This window comes from Mobula birostris, chromosome 4, assembly GCF_030028105.1.
Source record: "Mobula birostris isolate sMobBir1 chromosome 4, sMobBir1.hap1, whole genome shotgun sequence".
NCBI classification, from domain to species: domain Eukaryota; kingdom Metazoa; phylum Chordata; class Chondrichthyes; order Myliobatiformes; family Myliobatidae; genus Mobula; species Mobula birostris.
Window position 1 is genome coordinate 20,717,429 of NC_092373.1, and position 21,255 is coordinate 20,738,683.

The 21,255-nt window shown below is 44.5% G+C and overlaps 1 protein-coding gene across 1 annotated transcript in view; it reads right to left on the reverse strand.

The window, feature by feature from the left end:
• Positions 1-21,255, reverse strand: part of hps3 (HPS3 biogenesis of lysosomal organelles complex 2 subunit 1) — a 74,760-nt gene that overhangs the window by 40,001 nt on the left and 13,504 nt on the right. Inside the window, 5 exon segments of the mRNA XM_072254992.1 lie at positions 839-947; positions 4,072-4,223; positions 5,720-5,801; positions 13,446-13,638; positions 15,999-16,084. Coding sequence (XP_072111093.1) covers positions 839-947; positions 4,072-4,223; positions 5,720-5,801; positions 13,446-13,638; positions 15,999-16,084 — 622 coding nt within the window.

A 21,255-nucleotide genomic window follows, 5' to 3' on the forward strand; every position in this document is an offset into this window, starting at 1 on the left:
GGACGGAGAGTGGGGGGGTAGGATGGAGAGTGGGGGTGGGACGGAGAACGGGAGGGAGGGAGAGAAATGAAGAGAGGGAGGGAGGGAGGGAAAGGGAGAAAGGGAGGGAGACAGAGGAGGGAGACAGAGAGGAGAGAGACAGAGAGGAGAGAGACAGAGAGGAGAGAGACAGAGAGGAGAGAGACAGAGAGGAGAGAGACAGACAGACAGACACAGAGAGGGAGGGAGACAGAGAGAGGGAGCGACACAGAGAGCAGGGGGGAGACAGACAGAGGGGGGGAGACAGAGAGGGAGGGGGAGACAGAGAGAGGGGGGGAGACAGAGAGAGGGGGGGAGACAGAGAGAGGGGGAGACAGAGAGAGGGGGGAGACAGAGAGAGGGGGGAGACAGAGAGAGGGAGGGAGGGAGAGGGAGAGAGGGAGGGAGAGGGAGAGAGGGAGGGAGAGGGAGAGAGGGAGGGAGAGGGAGAGAGGGAGGGAAAGGGAGAGAGGGAGGGAAAGGGAGAGAGGGAGGGAAAGGGCGAGAGAGGAGAGAGAGAGACGGACAGACAGACACAGAGAGGGAGGGAGACAGAGAGCGGGGGGGAGACAGAGAGAGGGAGGGGGAGACAGAGAGAGGGAGGGGGGAGACAGAGAGAGGGAGGGGGGAGACAGAGAGAGGGAGGAAGGGAGACAGAGAGAGGGAGGAAGGGAGACAGAGAGAAGGTTAGCATTTTTGAGGTAATTTCAAGAATCTGGTTGCAGTGGGGAAGCAGCTGTTGATGTACCCCGAGGTGTGGGTCCTCGGGCTCCGGGACTTCCTTTCAACTCAACACCAGCTGGAAAGGTTAGCCACTCACCATCTCTTTGCACAGCTGAACTGTTGGAATCACCTGCAAGCAGTATAAATTCCAGCCACATTCCTTAATAACTGGTGGCGTATTATTCAGAGTCCTGGATCTTTGGAGTCTGCAAAGAAAAAGAAAAAAATCTGCTCAGCTCTTATTTGCTAATTTGCTGCCTTAGCTGAATTAGGCAAGCCCCATGGCTTGTAACTGGACCGGCTGCAGCTGTAGCAACTTCAGCAGCATAGTTTGCTGGAGAATCTCAGCAGGTCAAGCTGTATCGTGGGGTGGGGGTGAGAATGGGTTGGTGAGGAGAAAGCAACGGATAGTTTGGAATGCACTTACGTGTTGAGATCAGGAGTGGTGAGGGGAGACAGTTAGTATAAAATGTGTGGGGGGGGGGGAGGGGAGAACTGGTGGGATAGGAACCCAAGCTAATTGGTGGATTGACGAGGGGTGAAAAATGACGGGCAGGTTGTTCCAGGGGTTGAGGTGAAGATGGGAAGCAGAGGCTGGGGGGGGGGGGGTGGGGGTGATAGATGGAGGCAGATGGAGCAAGGCGGGGTGAGGGGAGGGGAGGGTTAAGGTTGGAGAGAGCTGCTGGAAGGAAGTAGTCGAGAATGTTTAAGGACTACCTATGCTGGATTCTGATGAGGAAGTGAAAATGGGAACCATTAGGTGAAAGGCAGAAAGCAGAACAGGAGACAGGAAGGGAGGGGGAAGCCTTCCTCTACTATTGATGCTGCCCTCACCTGCAACTCCTCCGTTTCCCGTATATCCGCGCTCAACCCATCTTCCCGTTGTAATAGTGATAGAGTCCCTGTTGTCCTTACCTTCCACCCCAGCAGTCTCTGCAATCAACACATTACCCTCCACAACTTCCACCATCTCCAAAAGGATCCTACCACTAAACATATTTTTACCTCCCACCACCCTCACTGCCTCCCCACCCCACCCACCCAGCTTCCCTCAGGCATCCAGCCGAGCAACACACACAAAATGCTGCATGAGCTCAGCAGGCCAGGCAGCATCTATGGAAAAATGTACCGTCGACCTTTCAGGCTGGAACCAAAGTCCTGGTGTCATCTGATGTGGCCTCGCTACACTGGGTGAGACCAGACCTACAGTCAGTTGAGCAACCACTTCATCCAGCACCTCCCCACCATCTGCCACAAGCAGGACTTCCCAGTGGCCAAACATTTTAATTCCTTTTCTCATTCCTGTTCCGACATATCAGTCTATGGCCTCCTCGTGCTAAAATGAGGCCACCCTCAGAGCAGAAAAGCAACACCTTACATACCATCTACATATCCTACATCAATTTCTACTTCCAGCAAAAAAAATACCCCACCCCCCTTTTTATCTATTCCTCATTCTCACCTGCCTATTACTTCTCCCTGGGTCTCCTCCTTCTTCCCTTTTCTCCCTTGGCCCACTCTCCTTTCCTATCAGATTCCTTCTTCTCCAGCCTTGACCTTTCCCACCCACCTGGCTTCACCTATCGCCTTCCAGCTAGCCTCTTTCCCCTCCCCCTAACCTTTTATTCTGGCATCTTCCCCCTCCCTTCTCAGTCCTGAAGAAGAGTCTCGGCCCGAAACATCAACTGTTTATTCATTTCCATGGATGCTGCCTGGCCTGCTGAGTTCCTCCAGCATTTTGTATGTGTTGCTTTGGATGTCCAGCATCTGCAGACTTTCTCCTGTTTAGAATTGTTGTGTGTCATGGCTGGGAAACGACTGCTAACTGGGTTATATTGATGATGCTAGCTTGTAGACCAAGCAGTTACCATCAATAATTGTTCCCTAATGCACGTGAGAAGCTGCCAGTCCGCAGAAGTGTACCTCAACCATTGCTACAATATCTCATTTATTCTTCTCTCAGCATCTGAGCAACACTGGCACACGGACCATTCATTGCTCTTAAACTAGGAGACAAAAACAAGATCAGCTGCTTAGCCCTGATAGTACTGTCATCTCTGAAACCATTTTTACAAAGGGGTTTCACGATTCAACACTTTGGAACGCCTGGGGTTACAGACTGAGAAAGGAAGGCAGTTCTCCTATTCAGGAAGACATCAGTAAACCTGATTGATTTTTTTTTACATGATTGTTTCATTAGATCAACTAGATTTAAATTGCACAGCTCTCAGGGCGGGATTGAAACTGAGTTCTCCAAATTATTGCATAACTTTGTTATTTACTGTAAATGACTTGTCCTGACCTCTGGATTATTAGTCTTGTAATTTAAATACTGAGGCACCATGGCTCGATTGTGTGGTACTGCATTGTGTTCACATTGCCATTTTTAAATAAATGATGCCTCAAAGGATTATTAACATTAATTAACAATAAATCATTAATGTTAGGCACAGTGCAAGTACTCGGTAGCCTTTCAGAGTTATCGAGAAAATCTAACATAGCGTCAACATAGATACCCACATGTACCCTACTGTGCAAAAGTCTTAGGCACACATATATAGCTAGGGTGCCTAAGACTTTGGCATGATACTGAAGTAATTTTATGTATTGCAGGGCACTGCTGCAAAAAAAAACAACAGATTTCATGACATACGTGGGTGATGATAAACCTGATTCTGATGTGGGTCTCTAATGTGGACCGAGTGGGAAGGAGGGCAGGGAGAGGGGAATCATGATTGAGAAAAGGGGTAAGAAGAAAGGAGGGAGCAGGAAGCACCAGAGAGACATTCTGTAACTGTTTGGAATCAAATAACCTTGCCTGGTGTCTCAGGTCTGCGTGTCTCTATAACCGCACCACACACCACTCCTGACACTCCTCCTCTGCCACCTGTCCCACACCCCTCCTGTGGCACTCCACCCTCACCATTCCCAACATCCTTTGCTCCCGCCACGTTTACAAACTTGCTCTCTGCCCCACATTGACAAATACAGTACTGCACCCTAGCTACAGTATATATATATATATGTGCCTGAAACATTTGCACAGTACTGTAGATCAGAGACATCCTCAACACTATTACGCACATTGGTTTTGGTACCTAGGGACTTGGGCCTGATAATCATGTGGATACATCTGTAGTAAAATGTCGTTAAATATTCCTTGTTACAAGGGAGGTAAAACGATCAATTTGGATCCAATAATGAACTCGGTTATCGGGCTTCATTTAGATTTTCTTTCTGATTTGCAAGCTGCCCTTTGGGATTGATTCATCAGGGAAAGCCATTATGCCCAAATGCTATGGAGTGACAGGCTGAAGCAAAATTACTCACGATCCTTTACTGGATTCATTCTGTCTGTTTTGTGCGTTGAATTCTGCTTTGGACAGCAGTATTAGGTGGTTCCTGGAATGGCACACAGCTCTCAACCCGATAAAGAGTTGCATACGCAGGGCAGACACGGGCAGGAAGAATGGTGGACAGGCCTAAATTTAAAAAAAAACAGGAGGGAAAATAACGACATTTACATGATGTGTCCATACACAATGGTGAGACATTTAACAGTAAAGCATTCTCTGCCAACCACCACCACTGCTCCAAGCTTACTTCTGAAAATCATCTTTGAGGATATTCTAAAGGGTAAGGGTTCACCTGTTCAGCCCAAAGGATTACATTCCAGTCTGTGAAATAAAGGATTAAGACTGAATTCTAGCAGTTAAGCACTGATTGCGGATGCTCCCATGTTAGAGCATAACAGGTAGGACGGGAAAACCAAAGAGCCCACTTGAGCACGTGGCTGATACAATTGTTAGTGTCATTTCACTTTCCAGCTCTCGATTCCCTGTAGTCCAAAAATCAGCTGTGAATACACTTAATAATCCAGCCTGCACAATCCCTGGGATGGAGAATTACAGAGGCCCGTCACCCTTGATGCCTATTTCATGGTAGCATAAGGAGCAATACTCTACAGCACCAGCTGTAAAATCGGGGTTGAAATCTCACTGCTTTCTCTGAGGAGTTTGCATGTTTGCTCCCTGGTCATGTGGGTTTCCTCCAGGGGCTCTACTTTCCCCCACATTGCAAAGACATGTGGGTTAGTAAGTTATGGGCATGCTATATTGAGCTGGAAGTATGCCGGTACTTGCAGGCTGCACTCTCTACATCCTTGGATTGTGTCAGTCATTGATGAAAACAATGCATTTCATTGCAACACACACACACACGCGCGCACACACACGCAAAATGCTCAGCTGGTCAGGCAGCATCTATGGAAAGGAGTAAACAGTCGACATTTCCGGCCAAGACCCTTCATCAGGTCTGAGAAGGCAAGGACAAGATGCCCGTTAAAAGGTGGGGGTGGGAGGGAATAGGCTAACTGGAGGGTGATAGGCGAAGCCAAGTGTGTGGGAAAGGTCAAGGGCTGGAGTAGAAAGAATCTGATAGGAGAGAAGAGTGTGCCATTGGAGAAAGGGGAGGAGGAGGGGACCCAGGGGGAAGTAATAGGTAGGTGAGAGAAGTGAAAGTCAGAGTGGGGAATAGAGGATGGGGGGGGGTGGAGGGGGGTTTGAAATCATTATCATCCCATCAGGATGGAGGGTACTGTACTCAAAGAGAACGTAGGGTGTTGCTACTGCATCCTGAGGTTGGCCGCACCTTGGCTCAAGAGGAGGCCGCATGTCGACACATTGGAATGAGAATCAAAATTAAATGCATTTCACTGCAGGCTTTCATGTACACGTGATAAATAAAGCTAATCTTTAAAACAACTGTTAAAAGTAATTCCTTCTCTACTCATTCCAGATCTCAGAAGATCCTGTGGCAGTTTCTAATAAGAGGGAATTAATTTCATAGAGTATCCCAAGTCAACAATTTACCCTCAATCAATAACATTGATTTAATTGACATTGTGTTAAAGGGAAACTTAAAAGCAATTATAGAGAACGAAAGATCACTGCTATATTATTACTAGCTAAATAAGTACCTTGTCATTAGTGTCAATTTCTGGATCAATATCTCGAGCAGCTACTGCACTGCATCTGACACTGTAACACAGCAAGTGATTCCTGTCAATGAACGAGGAAAATGTATTAGTCAGGAATAATTATCATGTTAAGAGTCATCAGTGAACATGGTTCCACTGAGGCTGCGAGCTCTGCGCGGGTGTCATACAAGATATTCAAGCCCATTATAAAACTTTATAAAACTCTGGCTAGGCCACATCTGGAGTATTGCGTACAGTTCTGCTCGCCCCAGTATATGAAGGATGTTGAGGCTTCGGAGAGGATGCAGAAGAAGTTCACCAGGACACTGTCTGGTTTAGGGGGAAAGGGCCATTGTGAGAAATTGGATAAACTTGGGCTGTTTTCCCTGAAGCACCAGAGGCTGAGGTGAGATCTGATAGAAGTTTATAAGATTATGTGAGGCATAGATAGAGTGGACAGAGAGTATCTGTTTCCCAAGGTTGAAATATCTAACACCAGAGGGCATGTATTGAAGGGGAGAGGGGGAGAGCTCAAGGGGATGTGAGGGGTAAATATTTTAGTCAGGCTGTGGTGGATGCCTGGAATGCACTACCCGGTATGGTGGTAGAGGCAAATACAGTGGAGGCTTTTAAGAGATGTTTATATCGGCACATGAACGTGAGGACATGGTGTAAGTAGGAGGGATTCGAGTTTAGGTGTTTTTGATTTGCTTTTTAGCTGGTTCAGCACAACATTTTGGGCTGAAGGGACTGTCCCTGGGCCGTACTGTCTATGTCCTGTGTTCTATTACCACTGGTCACAAATGTGTCTGCAGTAGGCTGATGGCCATTCTGGCAAAGTAAAGCACGATAGCAAAGTGATGAAACAGAATATATTACTGAGCAGAATAGCTTTCGTTACAGGATTATCTCATTTCCTGTTTCCCAGTGTGTGAAAGCTTAATTATATTATAAAACTCACAGCATTGCTCCAGGAAAAAGAATATTCACTATTTTGTACATTAATTAGTCTTGGTTCTTCCATTACAGACTATACTCATCTCAAGATTGCTTAAGGCTATTTCCAGTGCACAAGTGTAAAGGAGAATGAAATAGTTGTCACTCCAGCTCCAATGCAGCTCAAAATAAACACAATAAGATAAAGAATGTTAGAGTAACTTTTGGGTTTACAACATATATATTTAACAATTGACTTTGGCTAATAGTCTTCATATCTGAAAATGTGCATTTAATTTGGCGTGGAGCTCTGAACAATGGATGCCTAAAGGCTGTTAATCCCAGTCCAGCCAAATTCATTTGGATATGTGTGGCGTGGATGTGAATCAGGAGGTGTGAAGGCTGTATGTAGTTTCAAAGAAAGCATTGTCCATACATTGTAAATATGGAGTGAACTTCGATGTTTGGCACATAAAATATCAAGCCCCATGTTGGGCCAGCAAGACCTTGCCCCGAAAAAGGTCTTCCTATCATGCCTGCTGTACCTTGTTTTGTCGAATAAAGAAGCTGCTTCGTATCTACCAGTAATTTTCTCTAATACCTTCATTCACGTAACAAGAACACAATAATAAAAATACAATAAATACACAAAATAGCTTATATACATAGATTGATTGTATGTACAGTACTCTTGCAAAAGTCTTAGGCACACATACAGTATATAGCTAGGATATAAGGTAATTTTACTTACTGCACTGTATCGCTGCCGCAAAATAAAAACAAATTTCATAACAAATAAGAAACGGTAAACTTGATTCTGATATGGGTCTCTATTGTGAAGTGAGAATGGGAAAGGGGCAGGGAGAGGAAGCCTCAGAGACATTCTGTATTGATCAATAAACCAACTGTCTGGAATCAAGTAGCTTTGCCTAGTGTCTCAGGGCTGGGTGTGACTGCACCTATGCTACCCCTCGCCCCTTGCACTCCTCTGCTGCTTGTCCCACACCCCTCCTGCAGCACTCCACCCTCATCATTCCCAACATCCTTTGCTTCCGCCAGATTTATCAAACTCGCTCTCTGCTCCACGTTGACAATTTTTGAGTCTGGTGGTCTAGGCTTGGATGCAACTTAGCCTCCCTACTGATTGAACTGGGGCCAGTCCATGAGCAGGGTGGATGGCATCCTTCATGATTTTACCAGCCATTTTGCAGCACAATTCTGTACATATGTCTTTGATGGCAGGTAGACTGGTGCCAGTGATGTGTTGTGCAGTTTTATACAGCCTCCTTTTGCCACAGTGCAGTTTCCACACCATGCAGTGATGCAGCACTTTGGGATGCTCTCTGCTGCGTGTCTGTAGAAAGACACGAACATAGATGTGCATAGTCCAGCTCTCTTCAGCCCCCTCAGAAAGTAGTGGTGTTGGTGAGCTTTCCTGATTGTGTAGAATGTGTTCCGGGACAATGAGAAAATGCGTGAGATGTGAACGCCCAAAAGTTTGAAGATACCCGTAGTTTCTACTGCTCTGCCACTGATGTGAGTGGTATGTGTGCTCCTGAAGTCAAGAACAACCTCCTTGGCCTTGTTGACATTGAGGAAGTGGTTATTTGCCTAGCACCATGCTTGAGCTCTTCCACCTCCTCTCTGCAGGCAATACCAAAAAGGATTCAAGTAGGCCATTGCAATACTTTTCGATTTTTTTCCTTATCAGAAACTTTCTCATTATAAAACATATTTTAATCACAACATATACACATTAAATACAGCCATGTTTTTTTACATTCGTCGTAACATCAACACATTTCCTTACAATCAACATTGCCATTCACATTTATTGCTTAAATAATGCAGAGATTTAAAAAAATACTTAGAGGTACACCACGTAACAGGCCTGCACCATCCAATTATACCAATGTGACCAAATAACTTACTAACCTGTATGTATTTGGAATGTGGCAGGAAACCAAAGCACTTGAAGGAACCCCACACTGTCACAGGGAGAACGTACAAACCCCTTACGGACAACGGTGGAATTGAGGCCAGTTTGCCGGCACTGTATTAGTGTTATGTTAACTTCTACACAATCACATCACCCTTGTTTGAGAGGACCCAACCCCTGTGTCCAAATGCAGTGGGACCCTAGTCTGCAGTCTTTCCTCACAGAGCCTTGGCTACACTGAGCTGTACTGCAATCCTCAGCAAGTACTTCTGCAACTTGGAAAGGGTCAGTTAACAGCACACACTTCTAAACATCTGCTCACATTGGAAGAACAGGCAGATCAAAGTGTATCTTGATAATCTTCCAACAGAGGTCGACGTTTGCCATGGTGCACATCCCTGGTGGCAACCTGTGGATCAGAGACCAAATTTACACGTCTGCTGAGCAGAAACGTTGACAAGGACCACAACAGCTCTTTCTAAACCTTCTCAATGAATGTATGGTCCACGAGAGGGTGGATGATTCTTTCACATGCACCACAGCTGTTTCAAGTGCAGTGGGATTGAGGCTCCAATAGCATTTGGTGGGGTCTTTCATTGATTCTATTATAGTTATTATTCTTTCATGGATTTACCGAGTATGTCTGCAAGAAAATGAATCTCAGAGTTGTATATGGTGACATATATGTACTTCGATAATACATTTACTTTGAACTTTGAATGAATAAAGGTCAGAATGAAAGCAATACAAGGATCCTCTAACTCTCCAACTGATTGGTCCACTAAGTAGGTCAAATAACCAACGTTGAAGGTACATAGTTCATCTGCATCCCCCCAGCGCTATCACATATTTCCTGTAGAAACAGAATCAGGCATAGTATCACTGGTGTATGTTGTGAAATTTGCTGTTTTATGGCAGCAGTATATTGCAATATATAATAACTATAAATTACAATAAGTGTACATTAAAAAATTACTGGTCATGCAAAAGAAAGGAAAAAAGTGAGGGAGTGTTTATGTGATCATGGTCCATTTGGATATCTGATGGCAGAGGGGAACAAACTGTTCCTGAAACATCGAGTATGAGTGTCTTCAGGCTGCTTTACTTCCTTCTTGATGGTAACAATGAGAAGAGGGTTTGCACTGGGTGATGAAGGTCCTTAATGATGAATGCTGACTTTTTGAAGCATCACCTTTTGAAGGTGTCCTGGATGCTGGGGAGACTAGCGTTCACGATGGAGCTGGCTGAGTTTACAACTTTCTGTGGCTTTTTCTGATCCTGTGCAGTGGCCCCTCCATACCAGACACTGATGTAACCAGTTAGAATGCTCCCCAGGGTACACCTATAGAAATTTGTGAGTGCCTTTGGTAACACACCAATTCTGCTCAGACTCCTGACGAAATATAGCCTTCTTTGTAATTGTGTCAATATATTGAACCTAGGATGGGTCTTTTAGATGCTCACACTTTCCACTTCTGATCCCTCAATGAGGTCTGGTGTGTGTTCCCTAGACTTCACCTTCCTGAAGTCCTCTATCAATTCTTCAGAACACTGACATTGAGTGTAAGGTTGTTGCTGTGACACCACTCAACCAACTGCATTGTTTCCTTGAACAAGTGCTATCCCATGAATAAAAAGTAGCATAGGATTCTATTTTCTATATTGGGATCACATTCTTATGGAGAACATTTGTAGAGTGCTTGGCAGATTTGCTGACAAATGCAATACAAGATGCTGCAAGGAAGCATCTATGGATGGAAAAGGACAGTTTACCTCTCGGGTCCAGATCCTTCATCTGGGCTAAAATATATTCATTTCCCTCCAAAAATTCTAACTCCGCACTGGGTCTCCACCAGGGTCTTTTACGCTGATTCCAGCTTCTGTTGTCTGGTAGCTCCCAGATGACAAACACTGCTATTGAGGCTGGGTAATCCAGAACAAGGGAGAAAGTGTCAGGATATGGAGGAGAAGCCATTTAAAGTCAGAGAACAGATGGGTAGCTGATGGCTGGCAAGTACACATTGAGCAGAAGGATCCATTCCATGCAATGAGGAAGATATACTTCATTGATTAGGATGGTTTATTACACTGGACAAGTATTTTTTTGGTAGTGTTGCTTCCTCAGAATTTATATATTTTTTTTTGTTTATGATAGACCACTTGAAGCGGAACACAAATACAATTCCAGGCTACTTGCATCACGTAGAAATTTGGAGAAACAGGGAATTAACTTTTATTGAATATAATTACTTTCACTGAATAACGGTGCTGGCACTTTGCAGTAGTTTAACTAAGCTAGAAGTGTTTTGTTGATGATTTACATTTGTACTCAGTGCCTGAGGCTTCTCACTTAAGTGTCCAACAATAATCAGCCAGCACTGATGGATTCCAGTCACCCTGATACTGTTTCTCCATGACTGCAATGTCCTGGTGGCATCTTTCACCATACTCATCACTGACAGTGACAGGATTTGCAGGGAAGAAGTCTAAATGGGAATGCAGAAAACGAGTCTGTAGGGACATGTTGCACTTAATGGTTTTGTATGCTTGAAGCATGCTGTCAACCAGCGGCATGTAGTTTGGTGCTCGGTAGTTGCCAAGAAAATTTTCAACAACATCCTGGAACGCTTTCCATGCAATTTTCTCCAGTCCCACTGGAAGTTCTTTGAATTACCTGTCATTAATGACCTGTCGATTTGTGGACCAACAAAAATGCCTTCCTTCATCATAGCATCAGTTATTCTGACTTGAATTATGAATTGAAAAAACAAATACAGGCGATTTTAAAAAAAATGGTGCACGATATGAAAATCACTATGGAATTTTCTTGAATAATAGCCCAAAATCCACAAGATACGCCCCAAAAGTATTCAGGAAGCAAAGTCTTTCTTGTTCAGCATTATCTAGAGGACTGTAGGTGCCTGCTCTGTGTATTCAAGGCAGAAACCAAAAAAACATCCAGCTTTAAAAGGAATTAAAGGATGTGGAATTGGGTTGGAAACGTGGAATTACGAAATGGTAGAGCAGCCCTGAAGAACCATGTGAACCAACCATGTTCCTACTTCATGTGCTGTGTACTGAATGAAAGCATTGTTCCATGGTGATTGCAAGCATTTTATAGAACTCCATTCACCAACGTCTATAAACTGGTGGATTCTAACACTGCAACTTAAACACTCATGTCAGCTGATTGATATTAAAGTGAACTAATGAACCGTGGGAGTGGTTTTGAAGTCTAATTTTAACTGCAGCTCAAAGCAAAACATGCAAGGAATGTAAGCTAATGGATCATTTCACTGGTTACTTTACACAAAAATTCCCATGACAGTGTAGGTTTCCTCTTGGTGCTCCGGTTTCATACATACAACATAGAAATCTACAGCACATTACAGGCCCTTTGGCCCACAATGTTGTACCGACCATGTAATCTGTTCTAGAAACTCTCTAGAATTTTCCTACTGCATAGCCCTCTATCTTTCTAAGCTCCATGTACCTACCTAAGAGTCTCTTAAAAGTCCCCATTGTATCCGCCTCCACCACTGTTGCCAGCAGTGCATTCCACACACCCACCACTTTGTGTGAAAAACTTACCCCTGCCATCCCCTCTATACATACTTCCAAGCACCTTAAAAGTATGCCCCCCGTGCTAGCCATTTCAGCCCTGGGAAAAAGCCTCTGACTCTCCACACGATCAATGCCTCACATCATCTTATACATCTCTATCAGGTCACCTCTCATCCTCTGTCGCTCCAAGGAAAAAAGGCCAAGTTCACTCAACCCATTCTCAAAAGGTACATCCTCCAATCCAGGCAACATCCTTGTAAATCTCCTCTGCTCCAACATTACAAAGGTGTGTGGGTTAGTAGGTTAACTGGACATAAGGGGGTAATTGGGCAGTGCGAGCTCATTGGGCCAGAAGGGGCTGTTACTATTGCTGTATCTCTCAATAAAACTGTATGATCTGCATTACTTCTATCAGTGCCTAGTCATCTCTTCAGAGGTTTAAACACACTCACCACTGTGGTAGAAGGTCAGTGTTCAAGTTTATTACAGAGCTTAATGAAAGATCCCATACTGCTAGACCAGTGCAGGTCTGAGCTATTATGAACAGAGATGACCCACGACTGTGTTGCCACACACAGCTCCAATCCGATCAAATTTGCAGATGACACGACGTAGATTGGCCTTATTTCGAGTGGTGACAAGACAGCCCACAGAGGAGAGGTTAACACCCTGACACAGAGGTGCCAATCTCTCCCTCAATGTCCAAAAAACTGATTGTGGATTACAGGAGGGATGGAGACAGGCTCACCCTGATCTGCATTAATAGGACTGCAGTTGAGAGGGTGAGTAGTTTCAAGTTCCTCAGTATACACATCACCGAAGATCTCACCTGGTACAGATGTAAGATTTAAATACATTCACTTCAACTTCTCAGCACCGTCAGGTAAAGTATCCAAGGAAGAGCATGGGAGAGATTTATCACAGCATACAGTACCATACAGGCACCTCAAATCAACATCAAAACAGTTTACCTTGTCGTAAGACTGAAATCTATCAGACTTTTCTACCTTAGGAGTTCCTAATGTTTTTTTTGGTCACAGAGCCTTACCATTAACAGAGGGGTCCGTGGACCCGAAGTTGGGAATGCCTGCTCTACCTCTATTTCCCATCCTATTTTCTACATCACACGGCTATATTTAAAAAGGACTCTTCGAGATGTCCCAAAAGGGATGCAGGAGGTGTTTCGTGAAAACAAGTCTCTCCATATATCATTGCACCTCAAAACATACAGAGCACAGTGCAGGGCCACATCCTTGAGCTCAGATGCCAGAATGGTCCTTGTCATACCTGGTGATGACGTGCAAGAGCTGGGAACTCAGCATTGCCTGCTTCGCCTTCTCTGGGTAACTGTAGGTGGAGAGCTCCTGCACCATATTGCCAACAGAGTACAGGTAGCCTGTGTGCGGCAACGAAAAGAAACAGAACAGGCTGAGCATTTGCCTCTCCTTCCTCCCCGGAGAACCATTTGGTTCCAAGTCTCCTAGACCAAAGCAGAAAACAATAGTCAGTTGGCCTTGTGTAGTCACAGCCAGAGCCACCTGGATTTCAGCAGACAATTGCCCTTCTCCAAACCCATACGCAGACAGACACACACCCCAGAAGGCAGTGATATATTACACACTGATATGGAAAAATGTATTAAATAGTCTTCTTATTGAAAATTAGATGGCCAACAGCTTTGCTTATCACAGCAGAAGGTTGCCAAACATTTAAAAGCATCTTTCAGACCAAAAATATCAATCACTGGGACATGGTAGAGAGGTCTTGGTTCCCTTCTGCACAAGACACTGTCTTTGTTGCATATCTGTCCTGTTAATTTGAGCTCATTTTTCCCTCATATATAAGGGTATCCAGACGATGCACGCAAAATTATTATATGATCAAATTAGTTACTACCCTATCATTGCTTAGTTATTAAATCTACAAACTTCATATAATCAGTGTTAATCCCTAAATTTATGTAATAAAACTGAACGCATCAGAGACGGTAGCGTAGAGGTATCAGCACCAGACTTCGGGACAAAAGGTCCGGAGTTCGAATCCAACTCCAGCCGGCTCCCCTGCATGCTTTCCATCCGTGCTGGGTTACGAGCTGGTGATCTCTTTGGAAACTCACCCGGCAGAAGGCAATGGCTGACCACTGCTGTAACTTGCCTCGTACGTGGTTCCCCACTACGTCAGAGAGGCATGGAGGGAAATCGTCCACTGACCGGAGAAACTCCGGATGTGACATACCCTTCCCTTCCGTTCCATCAGAAATAGGTTTCAATTTTAACACCTTTGTTCCAGCACCTTAGCAGTTTGATTGCAAATTATTAGCACTTTGCATCTTCAACCTTTCTGCATTTGTTAGACCATGGAAAATAACAGCAGCGTATAGGCCCATCGGCCCACGATGCTGTACTGACCTTTCAATCTACACCATGATCTATCACACTCTTCCCTCGACATGGCCCTCCATTTTTCTTTCATCCATGTACCCACCTAAGAATTTCCTAAGTGCTCCTAATGCACCTGCCTCAACCACCACCCCTGGTGGGGCATTCCACGCACCCATCACTCCTCTTGTTAAAAAAGAACTTACCTCTGACATCCCTCTATACGTTGCTCCATCCACTAGCCAGGAAATGTACTAGCCATTTCCACCCTTGTACCTCTTTGATTATGAAGCCCAAATTCCTTTGTGCCTTCTCGTTTTTTTTTGTAGATCCATTTCTGGTTTTCTATTTCTCCTGTTTCTCATTTACTCTGTTGTGATGATTTGGTTAATATTTGCAACCTTCAATCACACTACTTGTACTTAAACATCATCTGATTTGTTTTACATCATTCTGCTTTCCCTCTCCTTTAAAATCAGCTTCTAACTAGACTTCGTTTCTTGGCTTTGCCCATACCTTGTTGGCTGGATCGAGTCTGTCAGATGAGTCCGAGCCCATTAAGCGGAAGGCAGGGTGCAATTGTCTTCAAGAAGTTGGAATTGCATGGGGGATTAACTGCGTTGGAAGGGGCAAGGGATTTATTTATTGAGATACAGCAGGGAGTAGGCCCTTTTGGCCCTGTCGAGCCGCACCACCCAGCCACCCCAATTTAATCATAGCCTAATCACGGGACAATTTGCAATGACCAATTAACCTACCAACTGGTATGTCTTTGGACTGTGGGAGGAAACCTACACACAGTCAAGGGAAGACTGTATTAATTCTTTAAAGGCAGTGGTGGGAATTGAACCTGGGTCACTGGTACTGTAAAGCGTAGCGCTAACCACTACACTACTGTGCCGCTTGTGTAGGGAGTGATTGAGAGAAATGTATGCAGAAGAACTCACCTGCAGTAGTTGGAAGGGGAAGCACAATCCGGGAGGAAGCTAAACATTATAAGATCATAAACCTAAAGGAAATGGCCAAAATTACTAGGAAACACATGTCAAAAGGTGAAGTGCTCTGTTTGGTTGATTACGGATTCTTTTGCAAAGAGATCCTTCTGGTTCTGCTTGACTTGTGCTGTGAATTTGCACGGAGCAATGAGCAAAGTAGTCAGCTTCAAGACTTCCTTCTTTTCCTTCCCCATCTGACAGGACCACACACAACTCGATTCACAGAAATGTCCACCAGAGTCAAAAGGCTGTGGATTCACTCGCTACCCTGAACCACCTCTCAAACCCCATCCCTTCTGAGTGTAGATTTGAGGCTGAAACTTCTGCATAAATCTAGGCTCCTGCAGGAAAGCAAACACCATACAATGAACATACATAGAACGTAGAAATTTCCACACATTACAGGCCCTTCAGCCCACAGTGTTGTGCCAACCATGTAACCTACGATGCATTCTATGTTACAGTACCTGCAGAAAATATTGGGAGCAGCTGTAAGGAGTGCAGTGATGTTTTCTCTTCCAAGTAAATATGGGATAAATCTGGTGCAAAACGCCTTGGAATAAGGGGGAAAAAATCAAATTAAAATTGATCTTTCAATTGCTAAACATTCAACATAACAAAAATCAGAACTGTGTAATGCAACTGTGGCATCATGGTTTGCTGAAAGGTTTGTTGTTTTGGCTGTTGGAAATAAGTCAGAAAATGAGAAGCTTGGGTGGTTGCTGGTTAGGTTGAGTTGTTGACAATTGAATTGGTCACAATTGAGTTTCTGTAATGACCACCAATCAACTGATTGAGAGGTATATAAAGGCCAAGCATTCCGAGGACACTCAGTTGAACAGCGCACTGATGATGTCTGCTTGTACAGTGACAAAACGTTGGCAAATGGATTGCCAAGATTGGAGAGCAAATCAACACAACCTGTTTTGGCTGTGAGTGGCATACAGCTGAATGATTTAATTAAGCTTTAAACTGGAATGAAGTGAATTAGTGAGATTTAAATGGGAGCATTTGGGAAAAAGAGAATTAAACTAACAAAAGCACAATTCATAAGAGCATGCAGCACAGAAGCCGTGCGGTGTTCCCATTTTAAGAATTACAAACATCATCATTGAATCAGTTTCCATTATCAGTTCCAGAATAAAACAACCTTTGCATGATAGCCATCTTCATCCCCCCCCACCATTTCCATTCCCCTGGTTGTGACCCATTTTGCAAGGGGAAATATTCCCCCTCATTTACTCTATACAAACACTTGCTAATGATAGGAGGTAGATTTTTGTGTTGGGTTTGAGCACAGAACACTGTTCACTTTTGGCAAGGGGATGACTCAAAGTGATTCCAACTAGTTCCTGTATAATTGGATAAGAGACAACAACAGTGATGTCAGCATCGTGAGTGTGGTATCACCCAGTGGATCATTTCCTTCAGCTTCCCTTTAGTGGTACCATCCATAGTCAACAGAAGGGGAACCAGATGTACTGGAGGGGATTACCAAAAACCTATTATAGTTAACAAAGACCCAGCAACTCTCTGTAGTGAGGTTCTTATTTCAGACTGCGGATCATAATCGGGTAATCACTGACCCCAAAATCTAAACCCGTGTCCCACTGCTCCTGGACGCAATACACCGAAACTGAACAATAATGACCTTTGAGTTCATGAGAATAATCTGGGGATGGAAAGATTGATGCACGAGGAGTGTTTGATGACTCTGGGCCTGTTCTTGCTTGAGTTTGGAATGGGGGGGGGGGGAGGAGGTGGAATCTCACTCAAAACTATCGAATACTGAAAGACCTTGATTAATAAACGAGGAGAGGATGTTTCCTATACTCGGGAGCACAGCTTCAGAATAAAAGGACTTTTTCTTAGATCAGAGATGAGAAGGAATTGCTTTAGCCAAAGGTGGGATTCATTGCCACAGAGGCTATGGAAGCCAAGCCAAGAACTTGATAGGCTCTTGATTAGTAAGGGTGTCAAAGGTTAAGGGGAGAAGGGAGGAGAATGGGGTTGAGAGGGATAATAAATCAACTATAATGGAATAGCAGAGCAGACTCAATGGGCTGAAAGGCCCAACTCTAATCCTTGTTTTCTGGTTTTAGTTCTGTCTTAATCTCAAGGGAATGGGTGAACAGGCCACCCAGCAGTAATTTAAACAAAACTTCATACTGTTCTCTTCCAGTACATCAGACAATCATCAGATACATGAGCAGAAATTAGGCCATTCGGACCGTTGACTGTTTCAATTTGCAGCAACGTGGTGAGGAAGAATTGTCCATTTGGACCAGCATTAGGATTTATTTAAGTCAAGAAAAACTACTTGTCAGGTAAAGTAGATTCACGGTTTGAAACAATCAATTTAAAATCTGAATAGTTAATTTAAAACCACACAGCACTTACCACAGCTAATGGTAAACCTAGTACCCGTCGGTCAGAAAACAGGAACAACAGTAGGTCCACCAGCCTTTTGAACCTATCATGGCTTATCCTTTATCTCAACACCAGATTCCTGCTTTTACTTTCTCCCTTCTCTTTCCACTGGCTCCCTTCTTCCCATCGCACCTTCCTTTATCTAATCCCATGCTCAATCTTCCTTCCCCATCAGATTTTCCATAATCTGCAGCCTTTAGTTGCCTCCAATTATCACCTTCCAACCTCATCACTATTGCCACTCAACCTCCTCCCTATTTACCCTCCTCACCTGGATCCACTTATCACACCACTTTATACTGGCCATCTCCCATCTATCTATTGCAGCTGTCCCCAACCACCGGGCCGCAAAGCATGTGCTACTGGGCCGCGAGGAACCGATATGAGTCAGCTGCACCTTTCCTCATTCCCTGTCACGCACTGTGAACTTGACATAGGGCTGCCAACTGTCCCGTATTTGCCAGGACATCCCGTATATTGGGCTAAATTGGTTTATCCCATACGGGACCGCCCTTGTCCCTTATTTCCCCCGCTAAGGTAGAGCGTTCCTATGAAACTGTTTGTGCCGAAATGGCGTAAAGTGAAGAAGCAATTACCATTAATTTATATGGGAAAAATTTTTGAGCATTCCCAGACCCAAAAAATAACCTACCAAATCATACCAAAGAACACATAAAATAACACTAACATATAGTAAAAGCAGGAATGATATGATAAATACATTGCCTATATAAAGTAGAAATAATGTATGTACAGTATAGTCAGGAAGATTAAGCCAAAACCGATTTGTGGGGAAAAAAAATTGGTACGTACGTGTATGCGCACATCCCATATGTGCACGTCACGCATGCACACACAGGTGCCCACGCAAGGCTTCATGGTCATAGTAGTCTTTCCTGGGGTAAACACAAGTGTCCTGGGATTTGACTGACACTTTTGCCCCTTGTTTGGGAGTGAGAAAGTTGGCAACCCTAACTGTAAAGGACATGTTGAGGTGAGTTTAACCCTACCTGAACACCCCCGCCCCCCACGGTCAGCCGGTCCTCAAGAATACTGTCAATATTAAACAGGTCTGCAATGCAAAAGAGGTTGGGGACCCCTGATCTATTGGTCCAACTGAAGGCTTCCCACCTGGAATATGGCCTGTCGAAATTCCCTTCAACAGATGCTGCCTGATCAGCGGAGTTCCTCCAATGTCTGATTTGTTGCACTCCCCGTAACCCCCCCTTGTCAAAGATATTTACTCATCTGCTTAAATATATTTATTGACTCAACTTGGACAGGCCTCTGAGATTATGAATTCCATAGGATTACAAAAAAGCTATAAAAGAACTCAAGAAGTGAATTAGGAAAGCCAGGAGGGGCCGTGAAAAGTCCTTGGCAAGTAGAATTAAGGAGAATCCCAAGGCATTCCATACAGACATAATTAGGGAGAGGGTGGGACCACTCAGGGTTGGGGGGGGTGGGGGGGTGTGGAAACGTTTGCTTGGATGCGAAGAATTTAAGTGAGGTCCTTAATGAGTACTTCACATCATTATTTACCAAGAAGGAAGTCAGGGAAATCAGTGCCCAAATTATTAATAAACTGGGCAATTTCGAAGTAAAGGAGGAAACAGTGTTGGCTCCCTTAAAGGTCACTAAGGTGGATAAGTACCCAGAGCATGATGGGATATACCTCAGGCTACTGAAAGAGGTAAGTCAAGAAATTGCTGGGGCCTTGATTGCTCTCTAGCCACAGGGATGAGGTGTAGCACTTGCACTTACAGGGATAACTGCCAGGTGGGAGATCCGTGGGGAGGGATGTGTGGACCAGGGAGTCGCGGAGGGACCAATCCCTGCAGAAGGCAGAGAGAGGTGGAGAGGGAAAGATGTGCTTAGTGGTCGGGTCCTGTTGAAGGTGGCGGAAGTTGCGGAGGATAATGTGTGGGATCCGGAGGCTAGTGGGGTGGTAGGTGAGGACAAAGGGAACTCTGTCCCTGTTGTGGTTGTGGGAGGATGGGGTGAGGGCCCATCCTTAAAGAAAGAGGACATGTGAGATGTCCTAGAACGGAAAACCTCATCCTCGGAGCAGATGCGGCAGAGACGGAGGAACTGGGAATAGGGAATGGCATTTTTGCATATGGCGGGGTGGGGAGAGGTATAGTTGAGGTAGTTATGAGATGCATGTGGCGGGGTGGGAAGAGGTTGTTGTGAATAGCATTGATGACTGGCAAATAATACAGCGGGATGTATGTCAGATGGAGTTTAACCCGGCCAAATGTGAAATGTTGCACCTTGGTAGGTCAAATGTTAAGAGACAGTACACTGTTAAGGGCAAGACCCTTAACAGTGTTTATGAGCAGAGGGATCGCAGGGTTCAAGTTCATAGCTTCCTGAAAGTGGCTACACAGATTGATAGGGTGGTTAAGGCGGCTTATGGCATATTTACCTTTATTAGTCGAGGCATGAGTTCAAAATTCAGGAATTTATGCTGCAGCTTTATAAATCTCTTGTTAGGTCACATCTGGAGTATTGCATACATTTCTGATCTCCCCATTATAGGATAGTTTTGTGAAGGATGCAGCAAAGGTTTACCAGGATGCTGCCTGGATTAAAGGCCATGTGCTATAATGGAAGTTCAGACAAGCTTGGTTTGTTTCTTTTCTGGAGCAGTGGCGGCCGAGGTGAGATTGGGTAGAGATTTACTAGTTCATGAGAGGAATAGATAGAGTGGACAGACAGTATCTTTTTCCCAGGGTTGAAATGTCTAATACCAGAGGGCATGAACTTAAGGTGAGAGAGGATAATTATAAAGGAGATGTGAGAGGCAAGTTTTTTTTGAAAAGACAGAGTGGTGGGTGTCTGGGTCAGTGGTAGAGGCAGATACTTTGGGGATTTTTAAGGGATGTTTAGCTAGGCACATGAATATGAGAAAAAAAAAGGGATGTGGACATTGTGTAGGCAGAAAGGATTAAATTAGTAATCAAATGCCCAACTGTACTATTTCGTTCAGCACAACACTGTGAGCGGAGAGGTCTGTTCCTGTGCTGTACTGTTCAATGTCCATCAACTTCTGCATGAAAAAAAATTCCTCTTCATCCCAGTACTGAATTGCCTATCCTGTGAGATGCTGACACCTCATGTGAGATCCCTGCCAAAGGGAACATTCTTCCCGTATCCAACACATCTCAACCAATCAGAATACAATGCACCTCCCCCCAACCCAATGATACAACAGTTCAGTCAAAGTTACTCCCAAAAACTGTTTTGAGGTACGAAATGAAAGTTCCCTTATGGAATTCGCACGAGGGAAAA